Source organism: Chiloscyllium plagiosum, chromosome 28 (assembly GCF_004010195.1).
Source record: "Chiloscyllium plagiosum isolate BGI_BamShark_2017 chromosome 28, ASM401019v2, whole genome shotgun sequence".
NCBI classification, from domain to species: domain Eukaryota; kingdom Metazoa; phylum Chordata; class Chondrichthyes; order Orectolobiformes; family Hemiscylliidae; genus Chiloscyllium; species Chiloscyllium plagiosum.
The window spans coordinates 32,151,562-32,175,568 of record NC_057737.1 but is presented as its reverse complement, the minus strand read 5'-3'; the positions used below and the strand labels follow the sequence as shown (position 1 = coordinate 32,175,568).

The 24,007-nt window shown below is 40.3% G+C and overlaps 1 protein-coding gene across 13 annotated transcripts in view; it reads right to left on the bottom strand.

Annotated features, from left to right (window-relative positions):
- The window catches only part of LOC122564091 (peripheral-type benzodiazepine receptor-associated protein 1-like), a 299,068-nt gene that overhangs the window by 153,344 nt on the left and 121,717 nt on the right, over positions 1–24,007 (bottom strand). For 12 of the 13 annotated variants that reach the window (XR_006315818.1, XM_043718642.1, XM_043718643.1 and 9 more), the window contains 2 exons: positions 12,355–12,462; positions 11,706–11,834 (listed from right to left, as the gene is read on the bottom strand). Coding sequence is in view for 12 of the 13 variants with exons in the window: in XM_043718642.1 (XP_043574577.1) it covers positions 11,706–11,834; positions 12,355–12,462 (237 nt within the window). In the remaining variant the exon portion in view is untranslated. Of the gene's footprint in view, positions 1–11,705; positions 11,835–12,354; positions 12,463–20,798; positions 20,847–24,007 lie in introns of those variants that run through there. The other variant, XM_043718645.1, reaches the window with a different exon arrangement.

Sequence of the window (24,007 nt, the reverse complement as noted above, 5' to 3'; positions counted from 1 at the left end):
TGTAGACTTGCCCTTACAAATACAAATGGTTGCACCCATCACATTTCTGCAGGCATGACCAAGATTTTGGTAGAAGTAACACACAAAACCCGAAGGAAGCAAAAATAGATAGAGATATATATAACATGATACCCACTCTAGTACACCAGGCAAACCAGTATAAGGTCAGTGGGAATACCCTATCTTAGAGCAAGAAAGCTACTCAACTGTTGGGAAGAGTAATCTTCAATTTTTTTGTCTCTTCAAATGTTTATCTAATTTCCTTTTGAAAGTGTTTATCACTTCTGCCTCCATTACACCTCAGGAAGTACATTCCAAATGCTCACCACTCACAGCAAAAATAGATCTTCCTCACGTTGTTTTTGCTTCTTTGGTCAATTGCCTTAAACCAGTGCCTCCTAGTTCTCGATGTTTCTACCATTTGGAACGGTTTCTTATTATTTACTCCATAAAGATTTCTCATAATTTTGAGCACATGCAATTTCTTCTCAACCTTCTCAGCTCAAAGAACAAGGATTTGAACTCAGTAAATCTATTTATGCAAGTGGAATCCTTTATCCCTGGAAAATCCTTGCTAAACTTTTCTGTACTATCTTTAATGCCCTCATATCTTTCCTAAAGTGCAGGGCCCAGGACTATACACAGTTCTCCAGTTCAGACTCAGTAATGTGTTATAAAGGTTTACCAGAATTTCGTTGCTTTTGTACTCCATGCTTCTATTTATGAAGTCCAGATCTAATATTCCTTTTTAATAATTTTCTCAATATACACCACCAGCTATCTTTGTCCTTGCATCTCCTTTAGAATTCCGTCCTTTATTTTATAGTGCCTTTCTTCATTCTTTCAACTTAAATATATTGCTTCAAACTTCTCTGCACTAAATCTCACCTGCCACATGTCTGCATATTCCATTAACCTGTCCACAGTCCCTTGAGCACTGTTACAATACTCCTTAAAGTTCACAATTCCTTCCAAGTTTTGTGTCACTGGCAAATTTTGACATGGTGCTCTACACCCCTAAAATCTTGCTCCCTCTTCATTTTAATAAAGATCAAGAAATTCTGTAGCGTGATTCCTGGGGTCCCTGACTGTTTGTGTTCCTCCAGTCCCAAGAACAATTATTCACCACCACCTCTGGATTCCAAAGAAGAATCATATTGCATTTGAAACATTAACACTGTTTCTTTCACCACAGATGCTCAATATTTCCAGAACTTCCTGTTTTAATTTGTTTAAATGCTCTTTGTTTCCTGTCACTCAGCCAGCTTCATATCTATGTTGTCTGTGTCCCGTTTTTCCCCATGGCTTCAACTTTGCTAATAAGTCTAATGTGTGACATTTTATCAAACACCTTCTACTAGTTCTTATGCATCACATCAACTGTATTACTTTCATCAACTACCAAAAACTCAATCCCAATTAATTAAACTTGACTTACTTTTCACAAATCCAAGGTGGCTTTCCCTACTTAATCTGCATTTGTCCAAGTGACAGTTAATTTTGTCCCAGATTATCATCCCTAAAATTTCTCCCATAACCAATTAGTCTGTAGTTGCTGCATTTTTGAATTTGACATCCTTTTTTGAATAAGGGTATAATATTTGCAAATTTTTATTTCTCTAGCATCCCCTTTCCATCTAGGGAGCATTAGAAGATTGTGGCCTCTACCTCCTCTTTATCCACTTTTAGATCATACACTTTCCTTACTACTTCAATTTCACTATGACCTGGTAGTTTCTCCTTTCTTGGCAAAGACTGACATAAAGTGTACATTTAGTACCCCAGCCATATCCTGCAACTCTATACATTGACCATTTTTTGGCCCCTAATCAGCCTAACACCACCCCCGAGTACTCTTTTACCACTTATGTGCTAACAGAAAACTCTGTATTTCTTTTCATGTTAACAACCATTTGTCTCTCATACTCTCTTTTTGCATCTCTGCTGTCTTTTTCCACTTTCCTTCTTAACTACTAACAAAATTCATTCAGTCATCAACTTTATTTACTAAGATTCTTTTTTCAGTGTAAACCCAAGGCAAATCTCATTGTAAATCACTTACTCCATATAATGCTATCTCATTTTGTTACTGTAGTGCTATCTGTATCTCCCAAACCTTTATGCGATGTATTTATGCGCCACTGGTTCCGTTCCGTGCTAAGTTAATTTAAGCCATCTTCAAAAACACTGGCAAATGATAAGTGAGAATATAGGTTCTGATTCTAATTAAGTGCAGCCTATCCAGCCACTAGGTTCAGATATCTCCAGGACCAGTCCCATAATCCCAAGAATCTAAAGCTGTCGTTCCTGCCCCATTTCTCCAGACATACATTCTGATCTACATTCCTACTTTAATACTCAAGAGTACGTGGCATAGGGAGTAATCCTGAGATTACTATCTTTGAGACCTTGTTGACTAGACTCTTTGTTCATTGCTGAAAATCCATTTACAAGACCACATCATTTATTCGACTCAGATCTTTCAAGCTGATCTTTTTACAACCTCTGGCTGCTCACGGTCTCCCATCACAATATTCTGTAGTCACTCAGAGTGTTGACTCCACCAGCAGCAAGGAAACAAACCGTTCTGAATTCACATCTGTGGCTGCAGAAATGCCCTATTCTCAAAACCATACAACACTCAATCATTATTGTTTCCTCAACTTTTAACCTACCCCCACTATATGGCTGAGCCCCAAACGGTCTTGACTCAAGCTGTACTCCCACACAAACCATCACTGGCATTCAGAACTGATTAAACAGTGAGATGCACACATGGGCTGCTCTACTACCTGCCTGGTTCTACTTAATTGTCTTGTGGTCACCCATTTCCTTCCTCCCTAGACATGCTTAAGCTGAGGGATGGCCATATCTTGCAATGTGCTACTCTGAAAAGTAACATGGATGCACCACACTGCAGCTACTGTTGAACTTCTAAAGCCTGGAGTGCAAATGCTTCCAGCTGATGAGACAAGTGCAGTGCTCCAGGAGACAAGAAGAATTCTGTAGTACCCACATGGAAGGAGACGTGAACTGAACAGGATTGAGGTGCCCTCCTATTTCTCCATATATTAGACTAACTAAACTTCACAGAAATAAATGAAAGTCTTACTGAATGTAGATATTAAATTGCTTATCTTGTTTATTAACTTGATAAGTAAGTAATATGTTACAGTTTCTGAGTTTGAGACACCTCCCGATCTTAAGCCACAACATTAAAACTGCAATACTCAAGAGACAATGTCCTACCTATTGTCCAGGTCAGATCACCCCCTCATTTTCTTTTGTTGATTTTTAACCTCTGGGTCATGAACCTTATACAAGCGCACCCCTGAGCTTGCACTGTTTCTCCTACAGGTCCACTCCAATGCCTCCTTTAACTCACACTGATCCTCTAACTCTCATGTGGGCTTGCTTCTGTACCTAGCTTTAACTCCCAATGCTCGTCTTGCTCTCCCACAGATCTTCTCCTCATCTGGCTTTACCTTTTGCCATTCCTTTCACTTTCTCCAGGCGGCTTTCATCTCCCAACAACTCCTCTGGCTGGCCCTCACCCAGGACCACTCTTGACCTTCTTTATCAGCTGCCCTGACTCTCAACCACCTTCTCTGTTCCAGGATAATAAGTCTTCTTATAGTACATAAGAGCTGCCCATGAAATCAGTTAATTCATCACCAACTAAGAATAAAAAATGAGACCCATTGGTCCACCTGGATTGTATGCTGTAGCACAAAACTACTGGGGAAGCAGTTCATTAATATATGAAATACAGACTGTAGATACATATTCACTACATGCGAATTCTTACAGTATCACCTGAACATTGGGAAGGAATGATAATTTAAGCCTTCAGCCAAAAATCAGTGTATTATCGTATAGTGATCAAGACTCGGTAAGTTCTTGTGACTAGTAACTTTGCATCATCAAATTTGCTTTGTTGACATCTTGAACCTTTTAACATAGGAGATTTTTATAAGACAGTGAGCAGACTTAGCTCCACGTGTCCGAGACATTGTCATTTAAATCCTCATAAATATTAAAAAAGGAAAGTGTCTTATCCACGAGAAAAATAAATTTTAGTACAACTGAGTGCACTGAAATGCTTTTAACATCTAAGAATAAAATTTGAATATGTTCATACCACTAGGAGTTTTAACACAATTAAAATTCTAAACTAGGTGCAATGCTTGGAGGCAATATTTGTGCATCACACAAAAGTGTGAATTCTGCAAAAGCTGCTTGCCTCCGAGACAATATTGTCACGGCTCTGATCTGTCATGTTACGTTGATCAGATGCATTTGCCATATGTTGGAGTAGGTACAGCACATACCAGCTCCACGTATAGTCTGATTCACTTGCCTGATAGTTGTGTAGATAGATTATATACTGACTCCAAGTAATGTGTGATCTATCAGACAGTTGTTCAGGTAGATATATGAAATACTGATGATGAGTACAGCAGAGGTACACAATTTTGTCAACAGCTTCCAAAGTGGCAATGGTTCTACAAGCAGCATCCAGGCACAAGTTCAGATGTTGAAGTTAACGATTACACAGACTGGATGAGTGAATGTACAGGCTCAACAAACCTTTAAAAATTATTTTAGAATCTATGTATTTTCTACTTGACATTTCTACCTGTGATGAATAGGGGAGGTAATGGCCTAACAGTATTATTGTTAAAGTATTAAACCAGAGGTCTAGGCAATGTTTTGTGGAGCAGGGTTCAAATCCTGCCACAGTGGATGGTAGAATTTAAATTCAATAAAAATCTGGAATTGAGAGTCTAATGATGACCATGAAACCATGGTAAACTGTCAGGAAACATACATCTGGTTCACTATTGTCCTTTAGGGAGGGAAGCTGCCATCCTTACCTGTTCTGGACTATATGTGACTCCAGACTCTCAGAAAATCTGGATGACTCTTAACTGTCCTCTGGGCAATTAAGGATGGGCAGTAAATGCTGGTATAGCCAGCAACACCCTCATCCCATAAATAAATTTTTAAAAAGTACTGGGCTTGTAAAAGAATGTATGGAAAGCAAAAGGCACTGATTGTTTTGATGGGAAGTCATTTCCATAACTCTTCTCTTTGGTGATTGATTAAACATGTGGTAGAATTCATAATAAATTCAATTCCAGAGGAAAAGAGTAGGTGTGTCATGTTAAATACTATGTTCTTGCTTTATGATTTCTTAAGCTGTTATAAATCATAACCGAAGTTCAGTTGATTAATTATTGCAGCTGCTGATATTTAATAATTTGCTTGTATTGTATATCTACAAAATGACTAAACATGTCAATCTGCACAAATAGAAGAACAAAAGTGTGTCAAGATTAGAGTTGAGTTCGGATGCTGCCTGACCTACTGTGTTTTTCCAGTACCACTCTAACCTTGACGCTGATCTCCAGAATGGGCAGTACTCCTTTTTACCAAGCAAACGTTTGTGCCAACCCTAAGTGATGTTTGGTGTAGATTTTGAGCATAGGGCATTTGAACTAAAAGCAGCATTCCTAGAATCTGGAAAGAGATGTAAACCAATCCTGGCAAAGTTACACATGCCTTTAACCGAGTGTCATCTTGGATTGTCCTGATTTGATAATATTGGAAATTATTACTTTTTGAGTACTCTAAAATCAATGTCAGTGACATAAACAATGCTTGAAAGTGGAGGACACAAACTGAAAAATGTTTGTAACTGACGACAGTAATGATATTTGGACCACTGATCAGATTGGGATCCAACCTTGCTTCACTTGTTTTCAGTTACATAGTCACAGGCAAAACTATCAAGGTCACATGACAATCAAACTATTCCCTTAAAACAATGGATTCCTATGTATGGTCTGGTGTCTTTATCTCTTCCCTCAATGCAGTACACACCTGTCTTTCATTTTTTAGTTCACCACAGAGTGAAAGCCAACCTTCCAGTATTGCATACAGCAGAACCACTCTTTCAAAGAGAAAACAAAGAACTGCAGATGCTGGAAATATTGATGGCTGTAAGCTGTGGCAGATTGCAACTGCAAGAACTTGTTGCCCATCAAGTTTTAAGTTGTACTGTGATGTAGAAAGATGTCTTGGGATTTTAACATTGCATTTACACTTTGTGATATTTGACAAGTCAGCTGTGATCTTGAAGCAGAAAATTTAATCCAAACACGATTCAGAACCTTGCAATTGTTTGCGTGAAATGGGGTATTTGGATATTCGGCACCATGGGCAAATTGCATAAATCACATGCAGTTACAAAGAAACACAGCTGTGAAACGACAGAAATACTGAAAGCTTTTTCAGCTCATCAGTAAATGTACAAGAAGCGTTGTGTCACATCAGTAGGGATGCTTTCTGTCACATCTCTTTGGTTACGTGATTAATGTATCTTTTGCAATGTTTTACTAAACTTAATTGTGAATAAGATAAAACTAATCCCCAGCATTCTGTGTACCTCGTAAGTGGATGTTACTCATTCACATCTTTCTGTAGCAATCGCAATGCAAGTAAATATATCAGACTCAAGGTCTACAACTCTGATTAAAAATATTCGTAGAGAACTTAACACAGAAGTAGCTGCTTCCAACTGCCCATAAAGCTTTCTTCTCATCTTCAGAAAATTTGCATAAACAAAAGTTGTTTGAAGAAAATTAATGATGTACAATTATTTTAAGGTCCCAGTGATTATTCTTCACAATTGCTTACAATAGTTTGAGGAGGTTATATTTTAATTCCTGGAGACTCTAGAGCAATGCTGGAGGGTTGGAAACACTAACCAGATTCGAACATTACAAAACCTCCCACACCAGCAGCTAGCTCACTGAGAAATGAGTACTTTTAGTCACTTTCCTCTTTTAATATCAGACTGCTGACAGATTTACTTTGGCAGCTTAGTGTTTGGACACAATAAAGAGAAAGCAGAGCATCACACCTGGCAATGACATATCACCACATCCAACCTATCTAACACTGTCGAAGCTACCTTGCTGCACGGAGATAATCTCCAGGAAGGTGTAAGTTAAGCTCCTGCACTGGGACTCTTGACCCTTTCTTCATTCAGCAAATCATTCACCTTCCTGGAAAGCAAATGTTGAAAACTTGAATTGAGCATTTGCATAATGACTTTGAACACTCTGTTCACTGGTTCAGGAAGAGGCTGAGGATTGCTCAGATGAGGCTGCACACTCTGAGGAAGCACCATCACATAGTCACCCTCCATCAGTTCAGAAACACACACTTCAGTGGGGGAGAGGGGGGCACCATGACAGTTGTCACATGATGAGGTACACACATCCCAACTGAGCAGAATCAGATAATGAGACAGGGACAGCAATGGGAAGCAACTAGGTTGTGCTCCGCTGGATTAAGGTTTGCACCTTGGGTGCCATCCACAGTGAGGATTACCCTGGAGCAACATTGGACAATGGAAGTTTCTGTTAATAGTTCCGCAGGCACTGTGCACCACTGCAGAGACTTGAGGGATCTGGCTCGCATGAACACCAGTACGTCTCAGGGCCTTGCACCAATGTTCATTTTCAAGAAAAACAGAGGCAGACACGGCAAACAATTAAGTGTTTGTACATCCTCATTAACGGCCTGCACACTCAGTCTGCCACTTTATCAACGATAGGCCTCCCTGAAGAGCAGGAAATTGCTTTATGGTTCTTGACCAGTAAGGAATTGTGGATGGGCCATGAGATGGAAGATAGAGAAAGCACATGTGGAAATGGGAACTCTAGCCAAAGCACTTACACTTCTCAGATATTTCCTTGCACTCTCTCACATTTAATCTCTTGTTCCAGTGCCTTTACACAGATGTGGATGGAGTAATCTTCAGAACCTGTGTCTGCAGCAAAGCACCTTAAGCTGCCAAGCTACAGACCCACTGCTGTTAAGTGGGATTAGAATGTGCAGCTAGTTTATTCAGCCAGCATGGATGTGAGGGGTCAACGGTCTTCTTCTGTGTTGTAGCTTTTTTTTAATTCTGTGGCTGTTGTGTCCTTCACAGGCCTCAAAACACAAAGGACGACTGTCATTGGCAACTCAGAGTAAGAGCTAGGGAACTAGCAGCTTATCTCTTGTTCCACTGAGCTTAGAAGAGTAGGACCATGTGGAAACGCAGGGTTTCTTAAATTTAATATGGGTACTCGCATGTTTATAACAATGTCACATGTGAATGTTTTTGAAAATGTCAATGAAGTTTAACTTCTAGCTTCCACTGTCACCTTTTACTGCTAAATGGCCATAAACCTTCAGGAAATTGCTATGACCAGTGTAGAAGCTGATTGAAAGGTGTCAATGAGATGGAGTGATTATGGGACTATGGAGACTGTGAGCTGGTGGGGAGGGGTTGATGGGTTTGGGGTGTGGTGGTGTGGTGGCTCAGTACATGTACACCATATGGATTCTCCCTCTCAAGTCATCTGAACTCAAACAATATAAGTCCATTATGGGGTTCTCTAGTAACTATGTGACTGGCTGCAGGGACCATGGTGACCTCACTCATCCTCCTTTTCCAAGATGCAAACCTTTCTCACCTGTTAGCTTAGTCCTCTCTGCAGTTCTATCCTTTGTAAATCTCAGAAGACCATCACCATTCTAAAGTCCCTGCTAATACGTTCCAAAGGGGGCCCCTCAGATCCACCTCAGTCTGAATCATTAAATAGCTCCATAGAGGTCAGTATCCTGTCACCAAGTCCCCCTTTATTTACGTGTGGAGAGTTCCTGACACTGATCCAGCTTCCTCAGAGTCAGCTCCCAGAGTGTACAGGATGTCTGACACTCCTGTTAATATCTGTCAGCCAGAGCTCCCTGTTTGGACAAGATTAACACCCCCAATCAAGGAGCTCATATTCTATGATGTCCACCAGATTGAGCTCATTACCACCACTACAAATCACATCTTCAATAATCCAATTGGTTGCTCTACTAACCTTCTGGGTTCATGTGGCTGCAGTTGTAACTTTCCTCTACATCAGTGGTAGAGTGACTGACAGGTGTCATTAGACATCTCACATCCTAGCCGCCCCCCCTCCCCGCCTACCCAAAAAAAGTAACTTAGTCTGGAACCATGTGGAAGTATAAAGCTGTGTCAGAGATGTGACTGGTTAGGCAACCTCCAGCGTATCTAGCACAAATATGAATCAATGTTCAAGTGGTCACATATCAACTGCACACTGATCATAGAAACATAGAATCCCTACAGTGTGGATTCAGACCATTTGGCCCATCGAGTCCACATCAACACTCTGAAGAGCATCCCACCTAGATTCTTCCCCTACCATATCCCTGTAACCCTGCATTTCCCATGGCTAATCCACATAACATGCACACCCCTGGACACAATGGATAATTTAGCATGGCCAATCTACCTAGCCTACACATTTTAGACTGTGGCAGGAAACCAGAGCACCTGGAGAAAACCCAGAGGAGTGCAATCTATTTTGATTAATGAGTGTGGCGGTTTGGTCTGAAGGGGCCTTAACTGCAAGGGCGTATTTCATGAGCCTTTTGAAATCCAGCCACTGCAGCAAATCAGACATCCTCTCAATCTGATTGGTCTCATGAGCTGTAAAGTGATGTAATCAGCAGTCTTGGTCACCTAACGCATCCAGTTATGTGTAGCAGATTATGAAATCCTGCTGTGGTCACCAGCAGATTCCTGGAAGGAGCCAGAGGCAAAGGAAGTCAGGCCTGTGGTGCCTAGCTGGCCCACATGGAGGAAGGTCTTGTCCCAGGAGGGTCCTTATTTCAGCAACAATCTGCTGGGAAAGTCTAACCCTCCTGGGACAGTGTCGTTGAGGCATGTCAAGAAAGTCAATCTTCTGTCTGCATATCCTGTGGTGGGGCTATCTCCTCCTGCAAACTGGAGATTTGACCTCATCCCGTCTGTCCTGAGGAGTGGCCGGGAGCTGGGGAGAAAGCAGCTGCTGATGCTACTGCCCCTGTGCTGCAGTGAAGACTTGCAGGAGAGAAGTGCAGATCAAGAGGGGTGAAATCCGAGATAGCTGAAATGATCTCCAAAATGTTGGATATCACCTCAAACATCAGTGAAAATATGTCCTCTGAACAAATATCTTTCAGTGAGGTAAGGAAGATAATGTCCCATTTCAGCATTAAAAATCTTTGCAGTTTGACAATTTCCAAGCCTTGACAATCCTTCTGTACTCTCATCTTGTTGATCCTGGTGAGATTTAGACAGCTCAAAAAAAATTCTACTGGCAAAATGCAGAGCTAAATGTGCTTTCAATCACCTTTTCGCACATTTAAACATCAGACCCATCGTGATGACAAAGCTTTCCATACACTTTCCAACAAACACCAAATATTTGTGAGCAGGATCACTTCAGGTTACTAATATGTATTAACGTTTTCTCTCATTTACTCACCAGCACCAGCCCTCACCCATGCAAGTAAAAATTCTGTATTCAGTGCTGAAGAAATATATCTGAGGTATAAGGAAATACTTTCAGGTTGCATAAGTCAATGAATCCTGTACCACCTCTACTTACAAAATAGCTTTAAATTACAGATCAAGATATCTTATAGAAAATGATCTGGAAAGCAGTCAAGGAAGAAGAATTAAAAGGATTGGTCAGAAGTGAGTTATAAGGATGACAGAAGAAAAGGATCAGAGAACGAGCTGCTCATTTCCACCCAGTACTTGATGGTTCACAGCCACAACCTCTTAAGTGGCCGTGGTAAGCCTGGGGGGTGAGCTTTCTGTTGGTAACTGAACACTCAACCATCCAAGTGCAGCATAAACATGAACCCTATTAAAAGCGTCCAGCTGTGCCCAACCTATCAGAAGCTTAAATCTATGTTTGTTGCCTTATTCCTGCTGACACAGCTGCTCTGAGCTACAATTGCTTATAGTCATTTTGATCAATTGATCCTCCCTGGTGAATAGAAGGAGAATGGAAGAAAAGCTTGTAGTCAGTTAGCAGTGTTTGGTCCACGTGTTTGAGTACATACGATGAGCTTTGTCTTGTATAATTTCACTATATTGCAACAAGCAGTGCAAACAGAGCAAAATCAAAAGCTGAGAATTTTAGAAATTTGATCCAGTCATATGCCCTAATCATATGCCTCTTTGCTCTTTACACGTACTGACTGACTTGTTTGCAGTCCTAATATTGTCAATTTTTTACTTCAGAGAAAGCAGGCTTCCATTTGTAAAGTTGTGAATATCAACTTTATAACCTCTCCATACGGTACTGAAAAAGAATGAGCAAAAAACCAAATTGAATTATTCTTCAGTTGCAGCATTTTTTTTCTTTCTATTCTCTTTCTCTTCCCTTTCTTTTCTTTCTTATACCCACTTGGCTGTGGGATTTATAATTTTTCATTTTCTCTCCTCAGTGAAAACAACAGAATAAAATGAAATGACAGCATTGAACATTCTCCATTAAAGTTGCAAATCCTGTATTTTTAAAAGAAGCTTTCAGCGTTGAGGAGGATCTACATTCATCACAGGACACCCAGTGAGAAATAGACAAATAAGAATTGAAATGAGGGATTTTATGTTTGCCAGTGGAGGAGTGGAGTTCTAAAGGCCATCAGTACTTTTGGATGATGATAAATCTTATACTGTAAGATTACACAGTTCAGAGGTAGTAGGAATTGCAAAAAAAAGGAAATAAACAATTGGTTTTAATGTGTGGTATGATCTAACATTAAGTTGCTCAGGTTCACAGAGACAGACTCACCACTCGGAGGTTGGCTTCTTGCAGTTTCCTGGCTCTCTCCTCTAACCGCTTGGCAATGTTGGCCAGCTCCGCATTCTTCCGTTTTAGTCGCTTCACTTTCTCCTCTGTCTCGGGAGAGCTGCTCTTCCGCTGAACAAAGAAACACATTTTAAAAACTTGCTTGCTACCCTGTGATCCTCACAGTTGCAGATAGAAAGCAATCATAACTGAGGACTGCTTCTCGTGCTCTGACACACAAGCAGCCAACAGGAGGTACTCCTGACCTGCTAAACATGTGCAAATGACAACAGCTTGAACAGTGACATTAATAGAAACCTATGCAGTATTACACTGGCACTAAATCCAGGTTCAGAAATGAAGACAAAGAAACATGAAAAAGAGTACTCAGAAGAAGGAGACCACCAAGAGAGACAGGGAGAATGGACAGAGTAGAGGAGTGAGAGAAGAACAGAATGATAAATGAGTAGAGAGTGGAGAAGATAATGTCAAAAGAGAAGGGGAGAGAAATATAGAAAAGATAGATTGAAAAGTAGAACACAAGATTGAGAAAACAAAGGTATATGATAAGTTACTCAACACATAAGGCGAAGGGAATCAATGAAGTGACTACAGTACTAAATGAAATATAAAATGAACACACTGCCCTTACCAATAAAGTATTTTCCTCTCTAAGTGTTATGCATGTGTGCTCCAACTCCTTGACAGCTTTTAGCAGTTCTGTGTTGTGTCTCACCAGTGATCCATAACTGGTACCATTCTGCAAACAAAACAAAAAAAAAAAGGGCACTTCAACGGAAACAGATTCCTGGAAAGCCAAAGATAACCTTACTGATTTAAAAGGCTGCTACAGTTTTTAATAAACCATCCATTTTAGAACATATAGTATACTGAGCGATGTGGACATGAATACTGGAACTATATGTGATATGACGAAGGAACAATTCATCTCTTGTGTTTGATTTACAAAGGCTTTTATTTTAATTGCATGACTTAGAATACACTGCTACAATCCTTTTCATACTGAGCTCCTAACCAGTTTACAGCAAACCATTTAGCAACCTGGCAAAAGCCATTTGTTCATCAAGCTCATTTACCTTTACTTAATATTAGCTCCATTTTTCCCCCTTCTATCACATCACTTCCTACTTTCTCCAGAAAAATGTGAGTAGCTTTGAAACATGTGTATTACTTACTTCCATATTGATTTCCTCAGAATTGGATTTCACATTTTTATATTGGGTGAAATAGTTCTGCCCTTTCTCCCTCTTCTAAAAAATTACATCACCAAATTGACAACAATACTTCTGGATTAGCTATCCTCGAGTGAAAGAGTAAAAGCACTTACTCAGGGACTCTCCAAAGAATAAAGAAACATCCTTAATCATGATACAATACTTGGATTCCTGACACTCAGAACCATTCATCAGCACCTGTGATGGAATAACATCTTTCCATAAGTTTATAATCAGAATGACATCCAGCCTCCAGATGAGAAGCAATACAACACAACTTCTTTAGAATTGTATTTAATCTGCTACTAATGTAATTCATGATCTTATTTCCTCTTTTACTATGTCCATAGATTTCTTCATTATAGTCAGTCAATCTCTCTTGATCATCGCCTAAGTCAATAACAATGTAAGTAATAAGAGTAGGCCATTTAGCCTCTCAAGCCTGCCTCAGCATTAAGTAAAATCTGTCCCAGGCCTCAACTCCTCTCTTGTACTGACTGCTCATAGACCTGATATCCCAGATATTTCCAAAATCTACCTACCTCCTCTTTAATAACTTTAAATGGTCTAGTCTGCACAGTTATCCCAGGAACAGAATTCCAGACGTTCAGTATCCTCTGGGAGAAGAAACATATTCACATCACAGTTTTAAATGAGTGTCTCCTTATTCTATAAGTATATCCCCTAGTTTGAGACTCCCCCACTAGTGCAATCATCTGAACATTGACCCTATCAAGCTCCCTCAAAATCTTGTATGTTTCAACAAGATCACCTTTCATTTTTCTAAATTCTAATAAATAAAGGCCTAACCTGTTAAGCTGTTCTTGATGAGTTAACCTCTTAACCCCAGGAATCAGCTTTGTGAATCTCTCTTTTAAACTGCCTCCAATGCCAATACACCTTGTCTTAAACTGTGCACAGTACTCCAGGTGCTGCCTCATCAGCACCCTGTACAGCTGTAACAAGTCTCACTCCATTTTTAAATCCAGCCACCTAGTAATAAAAGTCAAAGCTCCATTTGCCTTCTTGATTACTTGCTGCAACTGCTTGCTAATTATTGGTGTTTCATACATAGGAACACCTCTGCACTGCACTTTTCAGATATCTACCTCCATTTAAATAATAGATTGCTTTTTGATTCCTTTCCCCAAAGTGCATGATCTCACATTTCCTACATTAAACTCCATCTGCCAAATGTTTTGCCCATTCATTCAGTCTATCTAGATCTCCACACAGATACTTAATGCACTTATGTTCTCCTACCTCTCTGTGTATCATCAGCAAATTTGGATGCATTACACTCTCTCCCTTCCTCCAAGTTATTAATATAGACAGTGAATGATTGAGGGCTAGGACTGATTCTCGTCCACTCCACTAGTTACATCTTTCCAATCTGAAAAAGATCTATTAATCTTGATTCTTTGTCTTCTGTGCTTTAACCAATCCTCAACTTAAGTGAATACATTAATCCCAATACCATAAGCTCATATCAAATGCCTCCTAGAAATCCAAATATACCTTTACTATCAGTTCCCTTCTATCAACTCTGCCTGTTATATCCTCAAAAAACTCTTGCAAATTTGTCAAACATGCTTACCCTTTCACTAAACTCTGAACTATTCTGGTCATGTTATCCTTTTGTAAATGCCCTGCTACTTCTCCTCAATAATGGACTCCAGCATTTTCCAACAATAGATGCTAGGCTGACTGTCCTATAGTTTCTTGCTGTCTGTCTCCCTTCCTTCTTGAGAAGGGATGTCACCTTAGCAATTTTCCAACCTCCCAGAATCCAGTGGGTTCTTGAATATTTCAGTAAATGCCTCCAATTATCTCTGCAGTTATTTCCTTCAAGATTCTTAGATGGAGGTCATCAGATCATCCATGACTTTGTTCCTTATGATAGAAACTGTTATATGATTTTTCCTCCCATGAGCACCATGATAATCTGTTATCTTTGTGAAGTTTATAGTGTACTCCAACATGAAGACTGATGCAACATATTAATTTAAATTAGTTATAATATTCCTATTACCCATTTGTTATGGACCAGGACAGACCCCTCAAAACATGTCAAGAAGGTAGCCCAGACCCAAACTTGGTGATTTGATTTAAGCAAGTGTACAGTGGATATTCCAGGAGAGAATCAGCTGGTCAAACAACTTAGTTTTAAACAAAACAGAATTCATTTACAAGATTACTGAATGAAACACAAAAAAACAGAAAACAGATTACCGAATAACTTATCCTATCCGAAAACCAACAGACTATCCCAACTTAATGATGCTGTTCCAAAATACATGCAACAATCCCCATAAATACCCCTTGTCACAAAAGGAAAGATCAAACAAGTTCGAAAAGTAGATAAGTCAGAGAGAGAAAGTCCAGCAGCCTTTCTTCTCACACACACACACACACACAGCTGCATTAAAACCAAACCAGAGGATAGCTGAGCTGGGAGAACCGGCCATTCCCCTTTCGTTATGCAAGTGTTTTTTTTACTTGAAAGCCTTCTGCCTGAGGCAGTATCTGTTAGCTGTAAACAAACTGGCCCTAAGATCCACCCAAACTCAGACTTTTCGGAATATGTGTCATTTACACCCTTTCTGAAGAAAACCAAGGACAGCATAACCTTGTTAAAGGAGCAGCTTTGTCACACATTGTTAATTCTTCAGATCCATCCTCCAAGGTCCCACACTTACTTTAGCCACTCCTTTTCTTTTCATGTACCCATTTGAAGCTTTTTTTTAGATTACATTACAGTGTGGAAACAGGCCCTTCGGCCCAACAAGTCCACACCGACCCGCCGAAGCGCAACCCACCCATACCCCTACATTTACCCCTTACCTAACACTACAGGCAATTTAGCATGGCCAATTCACCTGGCCTGCACATCTTTGGACTGTGGGAGAAAACCGGAGCACCCGGAGGAAACCCACGCAGACACAGGGAGAACGTGCAAACTCCACACAGTCAGTCGCCTGAGGCGGGAATTGAAACCGGGTCTCAGGCGCTGTGAGGCAGCAGTGCTAACCACTGTGCCACCGTGCCGCCTCTTATGTTTTGATTTCATATTTCTTTACCAATTTACTTTTATAAACACTTTTTTCTCTTTCATTAGCTTTTTAGTTATCTTCTTCTGATTCTTAAAAAGAACTTCAATCCTAGTATTCAAGGCTTTGAATAGCTTAGATTTTGATTATATTCTCTCCCGAATAGCCTTCATTAATTGCAGGTGGTTTACCCTTCCATTGAGTCTTTCTTTTTGACCAGAATAACTTTTTGCTGAGTTTTCTGAAATATCTGCTGAAACCTCTGTCACATCATATCTATTGACTTTTCTGGGTCACTTTACAGAAGTAAGGAGAAAGAATCGCCCAAATTTCCCTTACTTAAGTCAAGTTACTGTTTGAGCCTAGATTTGCTTTACCTCAAAGTGAATTTTAAATTCTAACATGTTGAGATCGCTACCCAACTCCCCCACCTCCCCCAGAGGATGCTAAATTATGAGATTCCTTATTAATCCAACCTTGATACACATTGCTCGATCAAAAATAGCCTGTTCCCATTTAGGTTCTGCAATGTACTGTTCTAAAAAAAAATCCCTGATGCACTTTACTGATTCATCTTCCATGTTACTCTTGCCCATCGGATTTGTCCAGGCGATGTACAGTCCATTATTCTACTTAACAAATGTCATAACAAATGAAGCTGTTTCTCCTGATCAATGTCTTGTCAGACCACCCTACTGACTATAGGATTGCTTGCTTGGTTACTGTTCCCACATTATTTATTTCACCACGAATCTGCTTAAGGGTACTTCAAATCTTTCCTGTATTTTTTTTAAATCTGCCTTTCTTTGATGCATAAGACCTAAGATTAGGTCATAAAGCACATCAATCCTACTTCATCTGTCAACGTCATGGCTGAACTTCGACCTTAACTTCACTTTCCCACCTGATACCCATACTTCTAAATTCCCTTAGAGTCCAAAACTCTATTCATGTCAGCTAGCACATTTTTGACAACTGAATAGCCATATCCTGCAGGATTGAGAATTTTTAAAATTTACAACCCCAAACTGAAGAAATTCCTTATCACGTTCCTGAATGGTTAGCCCCTTATACTGATGTGACTATAATCTCTGCAGGTAAAACAGCTTTCTGGCATTTATCCTCACAATCCCTCTTGGAATCTTATATGTTTCAATGTCAAATCACTAATTAATATTAGACATTGGAAGTACAGTCGGATCTTTTAGTCAATTTCTCACATACTGGATTGTCAGGTATTGACTAAAAGTATAAGGAAGGAAAGGAAATTACTGGAGAAGATTCTCAGGGACAGGATTGAGAAACATTTCAAAGCAAATGGACTTATTAGTGATTGACAGCGTGGTTTTGTACGGGGGAGGTTGTGCTGCACTAATTTGATCAGTTTCGTTGAGGAGATAATGAAGATAATTAATGAGGGACAAGTGGTTGACTTGTTTACATGGACTTCAGTAAAGCCTTTGATAAGGTCCCTCATGGCAGACAGGTACAAAAGGTGAAGTCACATAGAATCAGGGGTGAGCCGGCAAGATGGATGCACAACTGGCTTAGGAGACAGAGGGTAGAGGCGCAAAGATGCCTTTTGGAATGGAGGGCTGTGACTAGTGGTGTTCCACAGGAATCGGTGCTGGGATCTTTGCTGTTCGTGATCTACATAAATGATTTGGAGGAAAACGTAGCTGGTCTAATTAGTCAGTTTGTGGATGGTACAAAGATTGGTGGAGTTGACGATAATGAGGACGATTGTCTGAGGATGCAGCAGGATATAGATTAATTGGAGGCAAGGGCAGAAAAATGGCAGATGGAATTTAATACAGACAAATGTGAGGTGATGCATTTTGGAAGGTCAAGTACAAGTGGAAATTATATAGTGAATGGCAGAACCCTTGGGAGCATTGATATGCAGAGGGTTTCGAGTGTGCAGGTCCAGAGATTACTGAAGGTGGTAGCACAGGTAGATAAGGTAGTAAAAAAGGCTTATGGCATGCTTGTCTTCGTTGGAAGGAGCATGCATATAAGGATAGACAAGTTACACTGCAGCTTTATAGAATTTTAGTCAAGCTCATTTGGAATATTACATACAGTTCTGGTCCTCACACTACCAGAAGGATGTGGATGTTTTGGAGAGGGTACAGAAAAGGTTTACCAGGATATTGCCCGGTATGGGGCATTTTAGTTATGAAGAAAGGTTGGATAGACAGGGTTTGTTTTCACTGGAATGCAGGGGATTGAGGGATGACCTAATAAAAGTTTATAAGATTTTGACTGGCATGGATGGAATGGAAAGTATGAGGCTTTTTCCTAGGGTGGAGGGGTCAAATACTAGGGGACACAGGATCAAGGTGTAAGGGGTGGGGGGGGGGGATGTTTAAAAGAGATGTGTGAGGCAAGTGTTTTGCACAAAGGGTGGTGAATGCGTGGAAAATGCTGCCGGGGAGGTGATTGAAGCAAACACAATAGCAGCATTCAAGAAGCACCTGGACAAATACTGAATAGGAAGTGAACAGAGGGATACCGATCCTGTAAGTGAAGACAGTTTAGCATAAGAGGGTCAAATGTGGCAGCGCAGGTTTGGAGGGCCAAAAGGCCTGTTCCTTTTTTTTATTTTTCTTTGTTCTTTGGATAGACATACGTTCAGTGGAAGGAGGGAAATTACAAATAGGGTGCTTCAGAAGGGAGGAGACATTAAGGAAGAAGGGAGAAAATGTATCTAATAGACAGGGAGGAAAGGATACTGGTCACTGTTGCTGAATAGAGAAGCTGCGTTAGAAAAATCTCCATTAAAGCATAAACATTTTAAAAATGAGTCTGTGAGTAATCCACATCATTCCTGCAGAAGAGTTAACTGATGGGATCCTTTGTATAGCCAACTCTTGACTATATGTTTGCCTTTAATAATTCTCTTTGTTGCAAGCAGACAGCATGTATGCTCCTTTTTACTGACAATCATGGGATATGTATCTTTTTGGCAAATGGAAAAAAGCAGTTTTCGTTCAGGCTTTAATGTCTTTGAACACAGCCACTTGAACAACAGAAAAAAGCCCTGACTATCCAACAGCACTTAAAACATCTCAATTTACTTAGATTGTAAAATAAAAACTCATCATTTTGCTTCACTTATCCTTATACAAAAGATCCCATCAGTTAACTCTGCAGGACTCCACCTGTCACAACATAATGACATATTGTCATGTTCCTCTGCAGTACTCTAGTTCACAGAAAGGAGAGAAAGCATACTGAGATTAACATACCACAGCTATCCTTTCAGTAACCACATGTCTCTCAAACATTGCTGCATCATATTCACCCAATCTGGCCAGTACTAGACACAAGTCAGTATATTTAACTGAGTACAAAGACACTCCAGGCAATACTTCACAGATTACAAAGGTTGAGATTAAGTTTAGTTAACCGTTTCAAAAAATGAGATCGACAAGCTGAGGCAACTGATTCATGCTATCATAATTTTTAGAGGTGAAGAAATCCTGGCAGAACACTAGCATTTGACAGGAACATACAAAATTATCGAGCCACACAAATTGCATGTCTGATGACAAAGGCAATGATGAACAGGAAATCCTTGACATATAAGAGGCCCAGGTAAGCACTGACATGGTTTACATATGGACACTCACTGACATGCAGATACACATATAATCACTAACATGTGGGGACATAGAGAGAATCACTGACATGTGGTGACACAATGAGAGAATTACTGGCATGTGAGGACTGTTATGGACCACACCAAATTCTCAAAACACCTTAAGATGATTGTCTAAGTTCTAACTTCTTCTTATTTTAAAGGCAAGTGCCAGACGTTGTGTTCTGGATGGAAATTGATTGGTCAAACTAGCACATTTGAAGCTAAACATACTTTATTAATTCAGCATTATTAAAATACAACAAAAGAAAGAAGGAATTGGAATAATTAACTCTATTGGAAAACTAACTGAATAATAGATTATTTAACCACTAAACAGTAATTGCTCCAATATAGTAACAACCCACAACCACACCCTTAGCAAAGGCAAATTCAGTAAAATAGATTGTTTCACAGACAATTCTCCAATCCAGGAGGAAAGAACATCAAGAGACAACTCCGACAGAGAGAGTAGCAGGGAGAAATGTACTGTAGCTTCCAAACCCAGTTTAAAGACCCCAGCAACTGCCATTAAAAAATTCTGTCTCTGGGGGAGCTTGACCAGACCCATTCAGGCTGCTTCTACTGTTCCAACTTTTAAAAAAACAAGACGTCAAAGGCTGTTTACTTTATTGGATTCAAATAGATAGCTCATCTCCTATCTTAAAACTCAGCACCGCTATTTTAAAACTCAGCACCGCTGTCTCAAAACTGCTCTTCAAAAAAAAGGACAAAATACACCTCTTTAAGCCATAGTATCATCACAGGACAGACAGATAATCACTGACATGGTAGGTCACACAGTTAATGTGCACAAAGGGCACACAGAGAATCATTGATTTACAAGAACTTCACAGATAAACATGGACACTGAGAATATACAGTTCATCATTCTGACATGAGAAAACACTGCTAATTACTGACCATTAAGAATACACAGATAATCAAGCATGTGTGATGAATACATGTGTAATGACTAACTCATGAGAGTAGACAGGTAATCAAGATTTCTGCTTTTTATTTGATGTCCTCAATCAAATGCCTCTAAACTAAACTTAGATTTTAGATTGATTTTGCAGATGACACCCACTAGCTTTGCAACTGACTGTAATGGCACTCTCAAATAATGGTGAAAGCACAAAAAAAAATATCGATACTCTAATCTTACAGAAAAATGTGGAAAAGAGTTTTTCCGGTCACATTCAGAAAACAGCATCGCCCTAGTGAAGGGTTTCGGACTGCACTGCAGTGGTTCACACATCTGTCAATCTGTTTTACTAACGACAATTTACTTAACATATTATTTATTCACTCCCATTGTTGAGCTATTTTCACAGCAAGTGCTGACAGCTGTCCCTCGAGGTGCTTCTGCAGCACACAAAGGTTAAAAGAGCGCTTCCTGCCCACCTCCAGGGACCATTCAAAGATCATTTGTTCAAATAATTACATATTTCTGAACTTTATAGGATAAGCATTAAAGACAGTATGAAATTTAAATGAATGAGTTGACAGTAAATCAACCCTAAACGAACGTTTCAAATTCCATCCACACAATATAGTGACCTTGCAATCAGGTAAACAATCCCTAACCAACTCTGCAGCCCATGACCCTATAACGCCTTCACTCTGAGGGTTACAAACTTACTTGTCTACCCACACTACTGTAGCACTCACTCTGCAGCTGCACGGAATTCTTAACAGAACCTAGCCAAATCAAGCATACATGACATGGCAGCATGATGGGAACCTGATGTCAGTTGCTAATAGAGAGGGAAAACACTGGCACTACTATTGAACTGATGATTCATAGACCCAGACTCAGGTCACGGAATCAAATTCCCACAACAGATTTAAATTCATTTAATTCACTAATTTTAATTTAAGACAATTTTACAAGTAGCAGTTAAACTATCATCAATTGCTTTACAAGCTGACTAAGTTCACAGGGAAGGAAATCTGTCCTTCTTGCCTAGCACGACCTACATATGACCTCAAAGTCAATACCGCAGACACCTTTGTCACCATTCCTGTCTATGTCCGACAATGGCACAATAATACACAGTTCAGAGGGAGTTACCCTGAGAGCTTGCAACATTTACTCTGGATCCCATGAAGTCTCATGATCTCAGATTAAACAAGATTAGATTAGATTAGATTACTTACAGTGTGGAAACAGGCCCTTCGGCCCAACAAGTCCACACCGCCCCACCGAAGCGCAACCCACCCAGACCCCTACATTTACCCCCTACCTAACACTACGGGCAATTTTAGCATGGCCAATTCACCTGACCTGCACATCTTTTGGATTGTGGGAGGAAACCGGAGCACCCGGAGGAAACCCACGCAGACACGGGGAGAACGTGCAAACTCCACACAGTCAGTCGCCTGAGGCGGGTCTCTGGCGCTGTGAGGCAGCAGTGCTAACCACTGTGCCACCGTGCCACCCACAAGGACAAGTAAATGTCCTCCAGGTAATGAAATGGAATTTGGGGAGAGATGAGGCAGCATGGTGGCACAGTGTTTAGCACTACTGCCTCACAGTGGCAGGGACACAAATTCTATTCCAGCCTTGGGTGACTGTGTGAAATTTGCACATTCTCCCAGTGTCTGCATGGGTTTGCTCCGGTTTCCTCCCACAGTCCAAAGATGTGCAGGTTAGGTGGATTGGCCATGCTAAATTGTCCCATAGTGTACAAGGATATGCAGCCTAGGTGGATTAGTTCAGGGATATGGGCATAGGGTGAAGAGGTGGGTCAGGATGGGATGTTGTTTAGAGGCTTGGTGCGGACTCGATGGACCAAATAGCCTCTTCTTGCACTGCAGGGATTCTATTATAATCCTATAAATCAATGAACTCCTCTATGTGCCATTTGAGGGAAGCACTGAAAGGCAGAAATTATGCAGGTTGAGGGACCTTAAATGTCCAATACCAGAAGCGGCTTAAAAGCACCACAACTGAATTAACTTGCAGAATCTTGAAGGACATAACTGCCAGAGTGGCCTACAGTAGGTAGTGAAGAAAACAACAAGAGAAAGAAACCTACTTGACATTGTCCTCATCAATCTTCCTATAGCAGATGCATCTGCCATTGCAGTATAGGTGGGAGTGATCACTATCAAGTTAACTTACCAGCCATCAAGTTGTATGACATAAGTGCAAACATAAGATAGATTTAGAACAGACCTAGCAGCTCAAAGATTTATGAGGCACTCTGGGCTATTAGCAGAAAGAGAGCTGTATTCAATCACAATAAAAATTTCATGATCTGGCATATCCCTTAATGTTCTGCAGACATGAGTTTGAATTACACTTGGCTTTTGAATTCAATAAAAATCTGGAATATAAAGCTAGCCAAAGGCAACCATGTAACCAATGTCATTAGTTGTAAAAACTCATCGAATTCACCAATGTCCTTTAGGGAAGGAAATCTGCTATCTTTACCTGGTCTGGCCTACATGTGACTCCAGAATCATAGCAATGTGGTTAACTCTTAACTGCCCACTGGGCTGTTAGGGTCAGGAAATAATGTTGGCTTAGCCAATGATGTCCACATTCCATGAATGAATTAACAATTTTATCTTGCCAAGGGATCAATCCCGGTTCAATGAAGAGCACAGGGTGACACTGCAGACATAACATGATGCATATCTAGAAAACATATTGGCAAGCCAGTTAAGCTTAAACACAGGACTATGTACATATCAAACAGCAGAAGCAACATGAAATAGAAAGGGCAAAAACAAATCCTGGAACCATTGGATCTGATCTAAGTTCTGCAGACCTGCCATATCTTGTCATAAATAAAGGTCAATGATTAAACACCAGCAACATCCAAATTCTCAATGATGGTGGAATGTGGAACGTCAGTGCAAAGGTCAGGTCTGAAATATTTGCACCCATCTGCAGCCAGATGTGCTGAGTAGATGATCCATCTCAGCCTTCATGTAAATTTACAGAATCATACATGCCATACTTTAGCCATATCGATTCAATCCATATGATATCCAAAAATGGGAGGAACTGAACACTAAAAATGCCTTGGGCCTTCACTATTACAACTGAAGACTTCTGCTCCAGAAGTAGCCAGCTCCCTAGCTTAACTTCTCTAGTAAAAGCTACAACACTGGGCATGCACCTAACAAATGTAGCAAAGTCTGGATCAGTGGTGCTGGAAGAGCACAGCAATTCAGGCAGCATCCGAGGACAGGCAAAATCGACGTTTCGGGCAAAAGCCCTTCATCAGGAATAAAGGCAGAGAGTCTGAAGCGAGGAGAGATAAGCTAGAGAAGGGTGGGGGTGGGGATAGAGTAGCATAGAGTACAATAGGTCAGTGGGGAAGGAGATGAAGGTGATAGGTCAGGGAGGAGAGGGGGGAG